The 18090-nt window shown below is 41.0% G+C and overlaps 1 protein-coding gene across 4 annotated transcripts in view; it reads left to right on the top strand.

Annotated features, from left to right (window-relative positions):
- The window catches only part of Usp4 (ubiquitin specific peptidase 4), a 48776-nt gene that overhangs the window by 13732 nt on the left and 16954 nt on the right, over positions 1 to 18090 (top strand). For 3 of the 4 annotated variants that reach the window (XM_027933563.2, XM_071615727.1, XM_027933565.2), the window contains exons 5-12: positions 2017 to 2162; positions 2294 to 2355; positions 8738 to 8878; positions 9659 to 9776; positions 12836 to 13009; positions 14941 to 15099; positions 16087 to 16311; positions 17687 to 17770. In XM_027933563.2, coding sequence (XP_027789364.1) covers positions 2017 to 2162; positions 2294 to 2355; positions 8738 to 8878; positions 9659 to 9776; positions 12836 to 13009; positions 14941 to 15099; positions 16087 to 16311; positions 17687 to 17770 — 1109 coding nt within the window. The remainder of the gene's footprint in view (positions 1 to 2016; positions 2163 to 2293; positions 2356 to 8737; positions 8879 to 9658; positions 9777 to 12835; positions 13010 to 14940; positions 15100 to 16086; positions 16312 to 17686; positions 17771 to 18090) is intronic. The other variant, XM_027933564.2, reaches the window with a different exon arrangement.

Here is an 18090-nt window from a genome sequence, read left to right on the forward strand (position 1 = left end):
AGCCACAATCCCAGCCCCCCTTTTTATTTTTTGACACAGGGTCTTGATAAGTTGCTGAGGCTGACTTTGAACTGTGATCCTCCTCCATTGACCTCCTAAGTTGCTGGGATTATAGCCTTGTGCCACCAAGCCCAGTTCAGGAGATTCTTTTTCTTTTTTTGGTACTGGGGATTGAACCCAGGGGCACTTAACTACTGAGCCACATACCCAGCCCATTTTTATATTATTTAGACACAGGCTCTTTCTTTCTTTCTTTTTTTTTTTAAGGAACTTCTTCCAAACCAGGGCTTGCTTGCTTGCTTGCTTTATTTATTTATTTATTTATTGTGATGCTGGGGATTGAACCCAAGGCTTTGTGCATGAGAGTCAAGCATTCTCCCAACTGACTTATTTCCCCAGTCCCTTAGACACAGGTCTCACTGAGTTGCTTAGGGCCTCGATAAGTTGCTGAAACTGGCTTTGAACTCATAATCCTCCTGCCTCAGCATCCCAAACTGTTGGATTACAGGTGTGGGCTGCCACACCTGGCTCTCAGGAGATTCTTTTAGAGAGCCAAACCTGGGAATTATGTTCTATAGAATACTGAGCTCATTTGTCATATGGTAATAAAGATGAAGAAATGAAGAGTTAGGGAAGTTAAACATAACTTTTTTTTTTTTAAGGTTTGGTGTCCCTCCATTCACTTTTTTTTTTTTTTTTTTTAAATATTTTATTTACATTTTAGTTTTCGGCGGACACAACATCTTTGTTTGTATGTGGTGCTGAGGATCGAACCCGGGCTGCACGCATGCCAGGCGAGCGCGCTACCGCTTGAGCCACATCCCCAGCCCCAAACATAACTTATTAAAAAAGTCTCAGCAAGGGACTTGAGGTATAGCTAGCTGAGTGGCAGTAGTGTATGCAAGGCCCTAGATTTAATCCTCAGCACCAAAAGATATGTGTTTATGTGCATTATGTGTGCACACACACAATCACACCTATTCATCATAGCAATTTCAGCAAAAAAGTGGCAGAGCTAGCTTTGAAACCATCTTTTTTTAAAATATTTATTTTTAGTTTTCAATGGACCTTTATTTTATTTACTTATTCATTTTTATGTGGTGCTGAGGATCGAACCCAGTGCCTCACATATGCCAGGCGAGTGCTTTACCACTGAGACACAACTCCAGTCCCCCATATCTGTTTTAACTCCAAAGAGAATCCTTAATTTTTTTAATTTTTAAAAATTTATTATTATTTTACCAATGAATCATATCCCTGAACCTTTTTATTTTGAGATATTTTGAGATAGGGTCTTGCTTATTTGCTAAGACTGGTCTCTAACTTGCATTCCTCCTCTTTCTGCTTCCCATGTACCGGGGATTGTAGGTGAGCTCACTGTGTCTGACTTCACTTTTTGTTTAATGGTACTGGACATTGAACCCAGGGCCTTGTGCCTGTGAGGCAAGCACTTGACCAACCAAGCTATGTCCCCAGGCCCTTACTTTTTCTTTTTTCTTTGTTCTGGGGATTGAACCTAGGATTTCTTGCATGCTAGGAAAGTGCTCTATAACTCAGCCACACTACCACAGCACTGCTTTTTTTTTTTTAACCTTTTTTTTTTGTGTGTGTGGCGATATTGGGGATTGAACCCAGGGGCACTTTACCACTGAGCTGTATACCCAGTTCTGGCTCAGTTGCCCGGCTGGGCTTGATTTTTGTGATCTTCCTGCCTCAGCCTCCTACATGCTGGCATTACAGGAAGGTGCCATCACACTGAACTCTGTTTCTCACTTACTATGTGTATCTGTGCTAGAAATATGACCTAAATTATCAGAGAAGCCTAAGGAAAGTTTTTGGGTGTACAAGTGCAAGAGGAGGCCTTCAGGAGTTACCAGAGGGCCGAGGTTCTGTCAGAACTTTTGTTCCAAAGTACATGTGAGCATCTGAAAAGGAAAGAGGATGAGCATTGGTTTGCCTTGGCTGTCTTTAGCCTTGTATTGGTAGAAAGCTCTGAGTAATGTTTCTACACCCTAGCAACCATCGAGAAGGAGATGCGGAAGCTGTTCAACATCCCTGCGGAGCGTGAAACACGGCTCTGGAACAAATACATGAGCAACACCTACGAGCAGTTGAGCAAACTAGACAACACTATCCAAGATGCTGGGCTCTACCAGGGTCAGGTAGGAGGGCCCAGGCTATGCTCAAACAGGCAGCTCTGTCCAGGGTATTTGACCAAAAAAGCTTCTGGCTATAAGCGTGTCAGGAGTGGGGTGGATTGCACTCTCCTCATTTGGTTTCCCCTTTCACTCAGGTGCTAGTAATTGAGCCCCAAAATGAAGATGGCACATGGCCCAGGCAGACCCTGCAGTCAAAGTAAGTGAATGTTTTCTCCCATGTGGCTGGGCTCACAGGTGTAATAGAGACATTCTTTTCTAAGGCAGTTGTACTTAGAAAAATGGTTCTGAATCAGATGGAAAAATCATGCAGTTTAGTATTGGATGAAGCTACAAGCTCTTGGTAAGCAGCATTCTGGGCATTCATCTAAGGGAAACTGTCAGTGTGTCTCAGCAAGGCCACAAGCCTTTGCTTATTGAGAATGAGAGAAGGAGAAAGACAAGGGGCAGGATCTGACATTGACTGCTCTACCAAGAGATGACTTTGATTTTTTTCAAGATCCTTTATTTTTCCACCTATGGTTAGAGACTGTGAGGGAAAAGAAGAGGGATTATGCATGAGGTCTTATATGACTTAAAGGTGATAGTTTGATCCCACCCCACTCTGCTTAGTGTCCTGTTACTCATGGTTACAGGGGTATTGTTCAGCTACTAAACTGGAACTCTAGTCAGGTGTATTGGCATGTGCTCATAATCCCAGCAACTCAGGAGACAGGAGGATCACAAGTGTGAATGTAGACTCAAAATAATAAAGGATTGAGGATGTAGCTTGGTGGGAGGCTTCCTTTGAGTTCCAACCTCAGTACCACATAAATTAAACAAATTGGGACTCCAGGCATAGTTATTTTAGATATTCATGAAATATATGGAATTGTGCATGTCCTTAGAAGAGAAAAAAGTGTTGAACTTGCCTTATAGTGTAAGATTGGGAAATTATGTCTGTGCCCCAATAGTTACAGGGACAGTGTTGGGATCTGCTCTCTTCCTTTTGTTAGGACTTGGACTTTGTAATATAGTGATATGTTCATAGCTCATTTGAATGGCATGAAAACTACAAGCCATCTTGAGAAACATGCATAGATATTCAGAATATTTGGGAATTTTACAGATTGCAAACATTTTCAAGGATTTTACAGATCTCTTGAAGTCCAGCCATGGACTCTGGTTCTTAGAAAGCTCAGTTACTGTTTCCTGATAAGTTGGCAAAAATAGCTGGGATAGGAAAAATAATGCCCCCCAAAATGTCCATATTCTAATCCTCAGATTTTACAAATATATTAGATTACAAAGGGATTTTGCATATAAAGATAATGAGGGGCTGGGATTATGGCTCAGCGGTAGAGCACTCGCCTAGCATGGGTGGGGCCCAGGTTTGATCCTCAGCATCACATAAAAATAAAGGTATTGTGTTGTGTCCATCTACACCTAAATAAATATATATATATATATATATATATATATATATATATATATATATATATATATGGAGCTAGGCCTAAGGATGCACACCTGTTTTCCCAGTGACTCGGGAGGCTGAAACGGGAGAATCTGCAAGTTCGAGACCAACTTCTGCAATTTAGCAAGGCTCTAAGTAACTTAGCAAGAACTTGTCTCAAAATAAAAATTGCTGGAGATGTGGTTCAGTGTTAAAGTGCCTCTGGAGTCAATCCCCGGTACCATATAAAGAAAAAGATAATGATATTGACATGAAGAGATCATGTAGGTGGATCCAATATAATTGCAAGTGTCCTAAGAGTTAAAGGAAGGCTGGAGAGTCAAAATTGTATGAGGACAGAAGCAGATTCAAGGTAGTGAAATGTGAGAAAAATTCAATTGGCCATGAGCCAAGGAATATGGGCAGCCTGTAGGAGTACCTAAAGCATCCCCAAACACATGCACCCTGGCCAATGCCTTGATTTTAGTTCAGAGAGAACCATTTTGGACTTTTGACTTCCATAACTGCAGATAATCTGTGTTATTTTAAGCTACTGAGTTTATGACAATTTGTGACATCTGCAACAGGAAACTAATATACAAACCAAGGCAGTCAATCCCATTTTGAAGCTGAAAATGCCAAATAACTGAAAGAAACCCCCCTGGGTAGAGAGAAGGTGTTTAGATTACGCCTGTGAGACAGAACTGGTAGCTCAGGGCAAAAGAAAGCTGGGTATACTGGTCAGGGGAGACTTTTTTTTTTTTTAATTGCAGATGAACCCATGCTTTCATTTTATTTATTTATTTTTTTTATATGGTGCTGAGGATCGAGCCCAGTGCCTCACATGTGCTAGGCAAGAGCTCTGCCACTGAGCCATAATCCCAGCCCCCAGGGGAGACTTAACTGCACCTTTTTCTCTTCTCAGCCTAGTTTCTCCCTATCCTTCTCATACCCTGAGACCTAAGAGATTCTGTTTAAGAGGCAGTTTTTGGAAAAGAACAGTGCCTTGTTGAGACTTCCTGAAGGTTAGTCTTCTAGTAAGGTGTGGCCAATAGGCAGTAAGTGCAGAGTGGAATTCCTGAGGTACATTCTCTTCTCCACTCCCTCACATGGTACTAGGTACTGTTGTTCATACTGAGGATATGGTAAATACCAAGTCTTTATCTCAAGGAGCAGAATAAAAGATAAATAAGAAAAACGTGTTTCCAGTGACTTACGAACATTGTGGATAAAAATGTGGGAAGAGAATTAGTGAGTTGTAGCCTTTGGAATGGGACAGATTTAACCAGAATTCATTTGAACATAGCCCTCTAGAAAGTAAGGGAGTCAGCATGGATTGAGGTACTCAATAGGAACAAATAACATCATTAATCAGAAGAAACAGCAGCTGCAGATGTCCTGAGCTGAAGCAGGCCTGGTTGAAAACCAGCAGGACTTTGTGTGGCTAGATCCTGAGGGATGATAGGAAGTAGAGGTTGAAGACCAGGAGGTAAGGAGGTCGTAGACATAGAGAAAATGACAGGGACAAGAGGATGAAAGTGCATAAACAAGGCCCTGGTTTCAGTCTACATCATCAACATAATTAAGAATTTATTGCCAGGCGTGGTGGTGCATGCCTGTAATCCCAGCAACTAGGGAGGCTGAGGCCAGGAGGATTGTGAGTTCAAAGCCAGCCTCAGCATCTTGTCAAGCCCCTAAGCAATTCAGTGAGACCCTGTTTCTAAATAAAAATATAAAAAGGGCTGGGGATATGACTCAGTGGTTAAGTGGCCCTGGGTTCAATCCCTGGTACCCAAAAAAAAAAAAAAAAAAAAAAATCTTATGTTCATCAGAGAGTAAAAAGAAAGCCACAGAGTGAAAGAAGATATTAACAATACATCTATCTTACAAATTATATATATCTAGAATTTCAAGATAAGAAAAGAACAATGCCAGAAAAAAAAAAAAAAAGAGAGAGAGAGAAACAAAGCTAGGCAAAGTGGTAAATGCCTATAATCCCAGCTACTTTGGAGGCTGAGGCAAGAGGATGACAAGTTCAAAGCCAAGCTGGGCAACTTAGCAAGACTCAGTCTCAAAATAAAAGGGTTGGGGTTGTAGTTCAGTGGTAGAGCACTTCTGGGTTCAATTCCCAATATATTTTTTTTAGAACTTTATACTATACATATTCTACAATTTGACTTTCCTACTCCTAGGCATACAGCTAACAAAAACACATCCCATGTTCACTTAAGGACATGTTCAAGGTTGTTCACAACAGCATTGTTTGTCATAGTCATGAACTTTGGAGTTAATCTAGAGTCCTCCAACAATCACATGATAAGTTGCTGTGTACATATACAGTGGAATTCAGTACATCAGTGCACAGCAACATGAGTGAGTTTCTACATAATGTTAAAAGAGAGAAATTGGACATAAAGCAGGATGTATTATATAATTCTGTTGATATAAAACTTAACAGGCAAAATAATCTCTGGGGAGGTCAGGTTAGTTGTTAGCTTTGGGAAGAACTTTGACTGCAAGAAGTCTGGGAAGGATGCTTGGGGGGTTGATGCTGCCCTGTTTTTGGTCTGGGTACTGGTTATATAGCCATATTCACTTGTTACAATTTCTTTGATTTTTATACATTCATGACTTAAATACCTTTTAATGAAATACTCTAATACAAAGTTTTATGACAGCTGGGTCCAGTGGTATATGCCTATAATCCCAGCTACTTGGGAGGCTGAAGCGAGAAGGTTGCTTGAGCCCAGGAGTTTGAGAAAAACCTTGGACAACATAGTGAGACCAGTATCTTAAGAAAGAAATAAAGAAAAAAAGAAACTTAAATTTATTTATTTATTTAAAAATTTGAGATGGGATCTCAGAAAGTTGCTGACGCTAGCCTTGAACTTGGCGATTCTTCTGCCTCAGACTCCCACATTTCTGGGATCATAGGTGTGTATACCCAGCTTATATATTTCTTTGCAGGAGAGTATCATAGTAAAATTGTTCCCATAGTAAAAATAACCAGTGTTGTAGAAGGAAAATCACAGTTGCACACATATTTGAAACAAAGCTGAAAGATTCGCTTTCTTCTGTTTTATGCAGTCTATAATATTGATAGACTAGGTAGCAGGTTCAGATTTGGGGCAGTTAACTATAGATTAATTAATCTAAAAGTAGAATCTGAAATAAGAGTCTGTGAAAAACATTGAAATGTGAATTTGAAACAGAGAGATTACTCACATTTGTAAAATGTAAAAAACCAAAAGCAATTTCCCTTAAATGGCTTCCAGAGGCTGAGGCAAGTTTGCAAGTTTGAGGCCAGCTTGGGCAGTTTAGCAAAATCTGTCTCAAAATGAAAAATAAGAAAGGGTTGGGGGTAGCTTAGTGGTAAAGTGCTCCTGGATTAGATTCCCAGCACCAAAAAATAATTGCCATTTGTCAGGCATTTATTTCCTCCCTCTCTCCCTTCCTTCTTCCTTCCTTCCCTCCCTCCCTCCCTCCCTTCTGCTGGGTATTGAACCCAGGACCTTATGCATGGTAGGCAAGCACTGCACACTGAGCCAATCCTTTTTTTTGTTGTTGTTGTTTTTAATATTTTTTTAGGTGTAGATGGACACAACATAATGCCTTTATTTTTATGTGGTGCTGAGGATCGAACCTGGGCCCCACCCATGCTAGGCGAGCGCTCTACCGCTGAGCCACAATCCCAGCCCCCACCCCAATCCTTTTTATCTCTTATTTTCCCTATACTAGAGATTTAACCCAGGGGCACTCTACTACTGAGCCACATCCCTAGCTGTTTATTATATTTTTTACACCTTTATTTAATTTATTTATTTATATGCAGTGCTGAGGATCAAACCTCAGTGCCTCACACATGCTAGGCAAGCACTCTACCACTGAGCTACAGCCCCAGCCCCCCAGCTCTTTTTTTAGTTGTAGGTGAACACAATACCTTTATTTTATTTTTATGTGGTGCTGAGGCTCAAACCCAGTGCCTCACACATGGTAGGTGAGCACTCCACCACTGAGCCGCAACTCCAACACCCCCAGCTCTTTTATTTTGAGATAGGTTCTCACTAAGTTTCCCAGGCTGGCCTCAAACTTGGAATCCTCCTGCCTCAGCCTCCCAAGTTACTGTAATTATAGGTGTGCACTACTATGACTGGCTTTTAATAAAGATATATGAGATAATCTCACTGATTTGCTGACACTAACCTCAAAATTGTAGACCTCTAGTCCTAGCTTTCTGAATAACTGGGATCACAGGTTTGAAGCTCTACCCCTGACTTGTGTCAAGTATTTTAAATAATTAATTTTATTTTTTAAATATCTTTACTATTTATTTTTTATATGGTGCTAAGGGTTGAACCCAGTGCCTCACTTTGTGCTAGGCAAGTGCTCTACCACTGAACTACAACCTTAGTTCGTTTGTCAAGTTTTTTTTTTTTTTCCTTTTGGTACCAGGGATTGAACCTAGGGGTGCTTAACCACTGAGCCACATCCCTAGCCCTTTTTGTACTTTATTTAGAGACAGGATCTCACTGAGTTGCTCAGGGCCTCAATAAATTGCTGAGGCTGGCTTAGAACCCATGATCCTCCTGCCTCAGCCTACTGAGCTGCTGTGATTATAGGTGTGCACCACCATGCCTCTGTGTCAACTATTTTGAGAGAAGTCTTTTTTTTTTTTTTAAGTTGGACACAATACCTTTATTCCATTTATTTATTTTTATGTGGTGCTGAGGATCGAACCCAGGGCCCCGCGTGTGTTAGGCAGCACTCTACCACTGAGCCACAATCTCATCCCTTGAGAGAAGTCTTATTGCCATTTTTCTGTGCCTTTCACTGGTAAGACTTAAAATCTCAGAAAAACTTGTAATTTATAAATGAAATCAGAATGACCTGAAGTTCAACCTTGTGGTTTATTGCACTGGAAGATTCAGTACATGACCTACATGACCATGTAGGCTAATGAGACCTGAAGATTAATTAATTTCTGAACTTAATTTATCTTGAAGAATTATAAAAATAGGACTTTTGCAGCTTATTTTAACTGACTGAATACGGAGAACATTTATTTCTTGAAAAAAGTCCTAAGGCATTAAATAGGGCTTGCACTTTGCAAAAAATCAGTAGCATTGTTTCTGCTTCTCTCTCCCAGATCAAGCACTGTGCCTAGCAGAAATTTTACTACCTCTCCAAAATCATCAGCAAGTCCCTATTCCTCAGTGTCTGCCTCTCCCATTGCAAATGGTGATAGCACTAACACCTCTGGGATGCACAGTTCCGGTGTCAGCAGGGGGTAAGAGCAGGCCATTTCACTTTGCTTCCCTTCCTCTGAGTCCATTTGCAGACTGTATCTGGAGTTCTCATGTGTTGTTAGGCTAAGCATCATGGGGTCAGAGCTCCCCCTATGAATGGGTTGCAGGTGGTCTCTCACTACTTTTCATACCCACAGTCTAAATGTGCCTCCTACTTCTGACTTACATTGCTTATTGTCCTATAGGCTGGTGTTTTCCCCATAGCCTAAATCAACTGGTGATTGTGGGGGCACAGTGCATTTATTTTGGAAGGATAGGCTGGCCATATGCCAGAATAGCAATAAGGGGATGATTTTCAGCTGTGGAAGAGCCCTGTCTATTTACCCTGTGGGATCCTTTCTCCAAGTCTTTCAGGACCACCTTCTAGATAGCATAGACAAGGTGGAAAGAACTGGTGAGGAAGGAGTATGCATGAACTCAGGCTTAGTCAAGGTTGGGTGTGGCCTGGTGGGCTGTGGCAGATGCATGCTTTTGATTTTGGTAACCAGAATATTCTTCCCTGAAGTAGTCTGACAGCCTTCTCAAAGGATATAAAAATTCAAATATATTTCTCTTCTTAAGGATGTGTTTACAACCTGTTAGCATGTCAAGTCATGGGCAGGGTACAGGTCTGGAAGTGTGAAGAGGTGGGTAGAGAGAATTTATATCATGGGGTTAATACCAGACACAAGTTCTAGAGGCCCCAATGGAGCCCCCAAAGGCATCCTGAGGTCATGTGTGCAACACTTGCTTTTATTGCTGATATGGGTTGTGTTTTTCAGTGGATCTGGCTTCTCTGCTTCATATAATTGTCAGGAGCCCCCATCATCTCATATACAGCCTGGGCTCTGCGGACTTGGAAACCTGGGGAACACCTGCTTCATGAACTCTGCTTTGCAGGTAGAGGGGAGAGCTGCCATCTGAACATCAGGGTGTCATGAGGCTTGGGTGGGAGTGGTCTGCTAGTGCTAAGCAGATCTTTTCTCAGGGTCCTCAACCTGTTTACTTTTAGCGCTTTAGCATTCTGCCAGGACAGCTCTCAGTGGTTGGTTCGGAAGGGCCTCCACAGTGTTTGTGGCCCCAGAATGTCTTATTCAATTCTGTGTTTGGTTTTACAATAGAAATATTTTGAATTTTTGTTAACCATTAGGTTATGAACTCCCTAAGAGTTTTGAAGTACCTATCTGGTTGGTCTCTGATAGGATAAGGAGACTTACAACAGGTACCAATCTCAGTTATTCCTTACTGAAAGTTCACCTTTTTTTTTTTTTAACCAAAGACCCCATGCTTACCTCATGCCTGTCACTGGAGAAATCCTAAAATCCTCCCTTTGGACCCTCACTTGTTCTTCAAATATTTATTAGGCATATATAATGTGATAGTACTATGATAAACATGGGTTGCAATGAGTTAGGGTGCAGCTACAAAGTTAGAAGGGCATCAATTCTGAAGACTGCCCTCAATTCTGATGCCAACTGCAAATTTGGGGGTTCCTGAGACTACCCACAGTTTTGATAATTTGCTAGAAATATTTACAGAATTCATATGAAGCTGTTAAATTCATGATAATGCTTTATTTTTTAAAAATTTTTAAAGAGAAAATTTTTTTAATATTTATTTTTTTAGTTTTTCGGCAGACACAACATCTTTGTTTTTGTATGTGGTGCTGAGGATCGAACCCCGGGCCTCACTCATGCCAGGCGAGCGTGCTACCGCTTGAGCCACATCCCCAGCCCGATGATAATGCTTTATTATAGGGAAAAGTTACATAATAAAATCAGCCAAGGGGAGAAATAAATAGAGCAGAATCCAGGAGGGTTCCAAATGGTTGAGCTTCTGTTGTTCTCTTTCTATGGAATCAGGACACATGACTTTACTGGCACTGATATATAATGATGATGCACAGAGTACTACCAACCATGGAATCTCACCTGAGCTGCAATAGCCATAATTTTGGGGGAGCTTCTTTATATAGATATGATAGATTAATTGCCCAGTGGAATGATTTTATGCAACCCACAGCACTCTCTTAAGTAATTTGCTGGTCTTTCCTCAGTGGTAGCTTTTATTCTAGGACTATACAGGTGTAGTAAGCTCCCTGGACCAGAAATCATGCTGTTAGTGTATCTGCTATAATCCAAGGCCACACAGACACACTCCTATTAGGCATAGTCTTCTGGGGTAAATATATTTATTTCCCAGAAATCAAGTACAAAACTCAAGCCTTTTTGGGTAAGGGAAAATTCTCATTTTTATTTTTTTGAAGATTTTTTTTTTTTAAAGGTTAGATAACTCTTGGATTTGGAAATAATTTTTTGCCATTGTGGCAAAATAGCCTAATACTAAAGAAAAGACCCCTGAGGTTTTACTTTTTTCTTTTTCCCCCTGGTGGTACTGTGGATTGAACCCAGGGGTACCCTACCACTGAGCTACATGCCCATCTCTTTTCATTTTTTGAGACTGGCTAATTTGCCTGGGCTGTCCTCAAACATGAGATCCTCTTGCCTCAGTTTCCAAAGTTGCTTGGATTACAGGCATATGCCACCAAGCCTGGCTGAGATTTGACTTTTTATTGATATGTTTTTTCAGCTCTTTATACTTTCCACTTTATTTAGCTGTTGAGTTAGGGTAATAATAATGAGAAACTTTATAACTGTAGATGTAAATACAAATTGAACAGTACAAAGTGCTCCAAAGGGGCTGGGGTTGTAGCTCAGCAGTAGAGTGCTTGCCTAGCATGGTTGAGGTCCTGGGTGTGATCCTTAGCACCACATAAAAATAAATAAATCAAATAAAGGTATTGTGTCCAACTACAACTTAAAAAAAAAAAATGTTCCAGAATTTTTTGGGGATTTATTTATTTATTTATGAGATTCTCACTATGTTACCCAGGTTGGCCTCAAACTCTATCTCAAGTGATCCTCCTTCGTCAGCATCCTGAACAGCTGGGATAATAAGCATATACCACACATCTAGCTCTGAAATTTCTTGAGTGCTCACAAAGTTTTAGATTTCAGAGCATTTTGGATTTAAAATTTTTGGACTAGGCATGTTCAATATTCCAAAGTCTTTGAAAACAGATCTGAAACACTTTTAGTCCAACATTTTGTTTGTTTGTTTTTGGTACTAAAGGTTGAACCCAGGGACATTTTACCACTGAGCTATATCTCCAGCCCTTTTTATTTTTTATTGTTTTGAGACATGGTCTTGCTAAGTTACTTAGGGCCTCACTAAGTTGCTGAGCCTAGACTTGAACTTGCAATACTCATGCCTCAGCCTTCTCAGTCACTGGGATTAACCACACCTGGCTGCAGTGCCCATTTTAAAATTTGAAGTTAAAATTAATATATACATATATAATGGTATTATTTATGGCTTTTATACTGATTATCCTCATTTTTTTTCCCCTTAGGATATTTAAGTTTTAGTAGGCATTTGTGTTTTTCTTAATTATATTTTGTCTTCTCATGAAGAACTGGAATTTTCCCAGTCACTTCCATTGAAAAATTATTATCCTAAATATTATTATCTTCCATTGGATAAAATATTGAGCTTTTATCCCCACGTACCTTATTTGAGAGATGAAGTCTTTGTTACTGCATGTGAGCTCCTCCAGGACCGTGTACTTAGGAGGTTTGCTGTGAGGTGGTCCCTCAGCTTTATGGGTGTCAACCCCCAAGAAGCTTCTTAGTGTTTCATTTTCTTGGGGCTGACCCTTAGTGGCCCTTTAGAACTTATCTTTTTTTTGTTTTGTTTATTGTTTTTTCATTGTAGTTGGACTCAATACCTTTATTTCATTCATTTATTTTTATGTGGTGCTGAGGATCGAACCCAGGGCCATGAGCAGGCTAGGCGAGCGCTCTACTGCTGAGCCACAATCCCAGCTCCTAGAACTTGGTTTATCTTGTTTTTGTGTGTTCACTTGAAGAGGTGTAAGCTCTAATCATATTCTGTTTCAGTGCCTAAGCAACACTGCACCACTGACTGACTACTTTCTCAAAGATGAATATGAAGCGGAAATCAACAGAGACAATCCTCTGGGCATGAAAGGGGAGATTGCAGAGGCCTATGCAGAGCTCATTAAGCAGATGTGGTCTGGAAGGGATGCTCACGTGGCACCTCGAATGTTCAAAGTAAGCTGACTTATGTATTTCTGTTTTCCTTTTTTGAGAAGAGTGGTTTAGTGTTGTAATGAGGCATCCCTTTACTTTCATTTAAGATTAAGGTGAGAGCTAATCCTGAAAGCACCATAATATTGAAACCTTCTTTATTGTCATTTAGCAAACACTTAAGTGCCCTTAATGCCCACATCTAGCCTGGGATGCCCCAGGAGTCACTTGATTGCTCAGAATAGTATATTCTGTGGTGGCAGTGTTTACATTCAGTGTCCTAAACCCAGACCATAAAAATTCAGTTTAACTTCCAGGATTATGTGAAGGCTATTCCCAGGATCCCTGATCCTGAACCCTACATCCCTGTGGTCTGAGTTATCCCCACGCCACCCCTCAGTTAGGAATTGGGTTGATTTTCTCAGAAGGTGATGTGAGGAGCAGTTCTCACTCAGGTCCCTCAGCTAGTAAGATTTGGGGAGGAGATGATGAACTTCACTGGGCCTTGGAGCAGCTTGGGCTTTCCATAGCCCTAAATGTTTTTTTTTTTTTTTCTTCTTCTTCTTCTTCTTTTCTTCTTCTTTTCTGCTAAGGGAAAGTGCCTTGTCCCCATAAGTTGAAATCTGAGGAACCCTACTTAACCTGCACTGGTGGGGTTCAAGGAGTTTTCAGGAAGCACATGGTAAAAAAAAGATTTGCACGTTTTTGATTCAGAAAAAGGAAAAGAAAATAGCATCTTAGCTCAATGAGAAAATGAAAATCTCAGGCTGGGGGTTTAGGTCACTGGTAGAGCACTTATCTAATATGTGTTAGGCCCTGGGTCCCCAGTACCACAAAAGAAAAAGAAAGAAAGAAAAAAAAATCTCAAGTAGCTTGTTGAAATTGAAAATGAATTCTCTTTCATCCCCTTAGACATATGAATCCCTGGGAAATAGAAGTAAATTATTATTCATATAATAAGTCATAAAGAAACTAGAACTGTGTGAAACACACTGGGCTTAAGCTAATATAAATAAATAGTTGGCAGGTAATATTTAGGGGGTGTTTGAGCAGCTTAACTTCCTCATATTTTATATCTGCACTGTCTGGTAACAGGCACCAGTTCAAGTGCCACTGGGCATCTTGAGCTGTTAGCAGAACCAAGAAACTGAATTTTAAATTATATTTATTTATTTATTTTCTCTTGGTGCAGGCGATTGAACCCAGGGCCTTGCACCTGGTAGGCACACATTCTACCACTGAGCTATACTTTAGTCCCTGAATTTAATTTTAATTCTTTTAAATTTAAATAGCCAAATGCAGTTAGTGGCTATGGTATTAGACAACACAGGTATAGAATAGTGATTTTAGTATACATCAGAATCTCTGGAAAGGTTTATTACAATACAGACTGCTGGGCCCATCTCTAGAGTTTCTGATTAAATGGGTCTGGGGTTGGGCCTGAGAATGTACATTTATACTGAGGCCCTAGGTAATGCTGTTGCTGCTAATTGGTGTCCACATTCCAAGGATTGCTTGTGGAGGGCAATACTGGGTAGTCAATTATCTAGACACGTGAAGACTATTATGTGCAAGAGGATTCATCTAGCTGATGCAGGTATCATTTCTAACATTGTTCTGGAGTTTAAGACTAAACTAAAGAAAAGGACATTAGAGAGGGATTTGTCTTAGTACTTAGGTGTGGCTACTCAGAGTGCTGATCCTCACCTCCATTATAGGGTGGTAGCCCAGGTTCTAAATCCCTGGCTGTCCTGGCTCTCTGTTCTGAGCCTTCTCTTTGATGGGCACCATTGACCTCTGTTAGGTTCTTTAGGAGTTAATTGGGCTACTCAAGTAGGTGGTGTTTTCCCTCATGTCCTAGCTAACTCTTTAAAATTGTTGTTGATAATCACTGCCTCTCAACTTCACTGGTTCTTTATATATTATGCCTTCTAATATAGTTGCTTTTGTTGTAGACCCAAGTGGGACGTTTTGCCCCTCAGTTTTCTGGCTACCAACAACAAGACTCTCAGGAGCTGTTAGCCTTTATTCTAGATGGATTGCATGAAGACCTGAACCGAGTAAAGAAGAAACCTTACCTGGAGCCAAAGGATGCCAATGGGCGACCAGATGCGGTATGATATTGAAACAATCTACATAATAATATCCAACAGTTGCCTCCTATTGACATTGTGGGGAAATCTTCTGGTCTTGGGGTGTTAGTGCCAGGGCTCACATTGCCTCTCATTGTTGATAGTGATAGGAGGGTGGACTCTGGTAGGGAAATGCATTCCAGGTCAAAGGGGACTTACTATACTCCCTTTTTTGTTTTCTGAATTACTGGAGGTGGCCCTGATGTCACAAATGAGTCAGTTTATTTAGTATTTCATAGGCTAATTAGAGACTAGGGCACTCTGAAAACTGTAGTTAAAAAACAAAACAAAACAAAACAATTGTAGAGTGAACCCTTAAGATTGTAACTGCTCTCATTAAAATCAATCTCTGGTTTATACAGTGGCATACACATGTAATCCCAGATACTTGAGATGCTGAGGCAGAAAGATCTCAAGTTTGAGGTAGCCTGGATAACTTGGACTATTTTTTTTTTTTTTTGGTTCTGGGGATTGAACCCAGGGGCACTTAACCACTGAGCACATCCCCAGCCCTTTTTTATATTTTGAGGCAAGGTCTTGCTGAGTTGCTTAGGTCCTCACTAAGTTGCTGAGGTTGGCTTTGAACTTGAAATCCTTCTGCCACTGGATTCAGTCCTCAATACTGCAAAAATTCATGAAAGAAGGAAGGAGAGAGAAAAGACAAGACAGGACCCAGGAGGTAGTCCTTGCTCTGGTCAGCCCTTTGTGCCCATGGTACTCTGAGTGCCCCTTGTGTCCTATAGATTCTCTGTCAGCACCTTATTAAACATGTCACTGGGCATAGAGCTGGTGTTTGTTGTGAATGTTACAGCTAAGAGCAGTGCTGGCCTTGCTTGCCTTGACATGCTCTTGGCTACATAGACAACTTCTCAGTATATCTCACAGTATTTGCTATGACTCGTTCTAGATGTAGGGAAAAAGGACTGAGAGGTTGAGAATGTTCTACTTATCTCTTCTCTTTTCATCTAGGTGGTAGCAAAGGAAGCCTGGGAGAATCATAGGTTGAGGAATGATTCTGTGATTGTGGACACTTTTCATGGCCTTTTCAAATCTACTTTGGTTTGCCCAGAATGTGCTAAGGTTTCTGTCACCTTTGACCCATTTTGCTACCTAACTCTTCCACTACCCATGAAGAAGGATCGAGTAATGGAGGTCTTCCTTGTTCCTGCTGACCCTTGCTGCAGACCAACTCAGGTAATAGAATCTGCATTGTCATGACACCCCTTTCTGTGAGTGGTCTCCAGGCCCTGATGGTATCGTTTTCATCTGTTGCTTTGGAAACTTGGGTTTGTCTCTGTTTATGCTGTTGACCTCTATCAGACCTTGGTGTAATCCCTTGTCATTCAAGACCTGTTGTGGAGGTCTTAGGGGATTCTCTATCACTTTTTTGCCCATGTTCTCTATTCATGTCACTGTGATAGCCTGATTAATTTGCTAAGTGGTCCTTGAATCTGAATGTTGAGAAACCCAAAGCAGGGTACTTTCCTTTGTCAATTCTGTTCTTAGATTAGCTTGAAGAACTTGGCCAGAAAAAGAGGCCAGATGTGAGGTGTGACCAGTATCTTAGTGTTCAGTTTTCTTGATTGCTCACATCCTGATTTATTGCTTAGTCTTCTCTTTAGTTTCTTTTTTCCTCTCTCTCCTCCTTTTGGAGTAGAGGATTGAACCCAGGGGTACTCTGCCACAGAGCTACATTCCCCGCCCCCCTTTTTTAATATATATATTTTTTAGTTATAGATGGACACAATCCCTTTATTTTATTTGTTTATTTTTAGGTGGTGCTGAGGATCGAACCCAGGGCCTCACATGTGCTAGGCAAGTCCTCTACCACTGAGCCACAATCCCAGCCCTCTCCTTTCCCCTTTTTAAAAAAGTTTTTAGGGCTGGGGTTGTGGCTCAGTGGTAGAGTGCTTGCTTAGCATGTATGAAGCACTGTGTTTGATCCCCAACATCACATAAAAATAAATTTTAAAAAGTAAATACAATTTTTTAAAAATTTTGAGGCAGGGTCTTCCTAAGTTGCTCAGACTACCCTTGAACTGGAGATCCTCCTGCCTATTCTTTTGAGTCATTGGGATTATAGGTGTGTGCTTTTAGTTTCTATCTCTAAAAAAAGGTGATCTATAGAACCAGATGGCAATTTGTATTATTTTAATAATTCTTTAAAGGGAGAGGTAAACTACTCCAGAAAGTGAAGAATAAAATAAAGCAGTGTGGGCTGAGGTTATAGCTCATTGGTAGAGTGCTTGCCTAGCATGGATGGGGCCCCTGGGTTCAGTCCCCAGCACCACAAAAATTAAGAGAGAGCAGGGGAAAGAAGGGAAGTGTTTAGCAGCCTTTAGAAGGGGAAGAGAAGGCTCAGCTCCCATGCTGTGTTGCTTGAGTGAGTGGTGTTCATCTTGATGACTTGCCTATTTTTTCTGGTGCTTTGCTACTGACTCATCTGTACCCTGACCTCTCCATCTACTGACTCTGGAAGGGCCTCTGCCCCAATGATACTTCCTTCTCCCAAGTCATTTCCCTGCCCCATAGAGTACCCCTGTTACCTTGACCATCTCTCCCTTTGCAGTACCGTGTGACTGTGCCACTGATGGGGGCCGTCTCTGACCTGTGCGAGGCTCTGTCCAGGCTGTCTGGCATTGCTGCAGAAAATGTAAGGCGGGGTGATCAGTGGCACTTAGACTATTAGGGTTACTTCATTGTCCTTTGGAATTTGTTTAACCTTGTAGTTACTTTTTTGGGGGGTAGTTGTTATTGGTCAGCACAAATGTGATTATTAGTGTATATCTGGATGTCTTACACCTTCTGGTTCTTGCTCACAATGCACACAATAATTGAGACTGTGTCTTCCATCTCTGGGAAACACAATCTTTCCTTCACTGGGGGTCATGGTACCCATGGTCAGGGGGTAGTCCAGGAGCAGGGCTCTGTGTGCTTCAAGTGGCATGGAGACTTCAGGCCATGTGGAATACA

This window comes from Marmota flaviventris, chromosome 8 (assembly GCF_047511675.1).
Source record: "Marmota flaviventris isolate mMarFla1 chromosome 8, mMarFla1.hap1, whole genome shotgun sequence".
In the NCBI taxonomy this organism is placed as follows: Eukaryota; Metazoa; Chordata; class Mammalia; order Rodentia; family Sciuridae; genus Marmota; species Marmota flaviventris.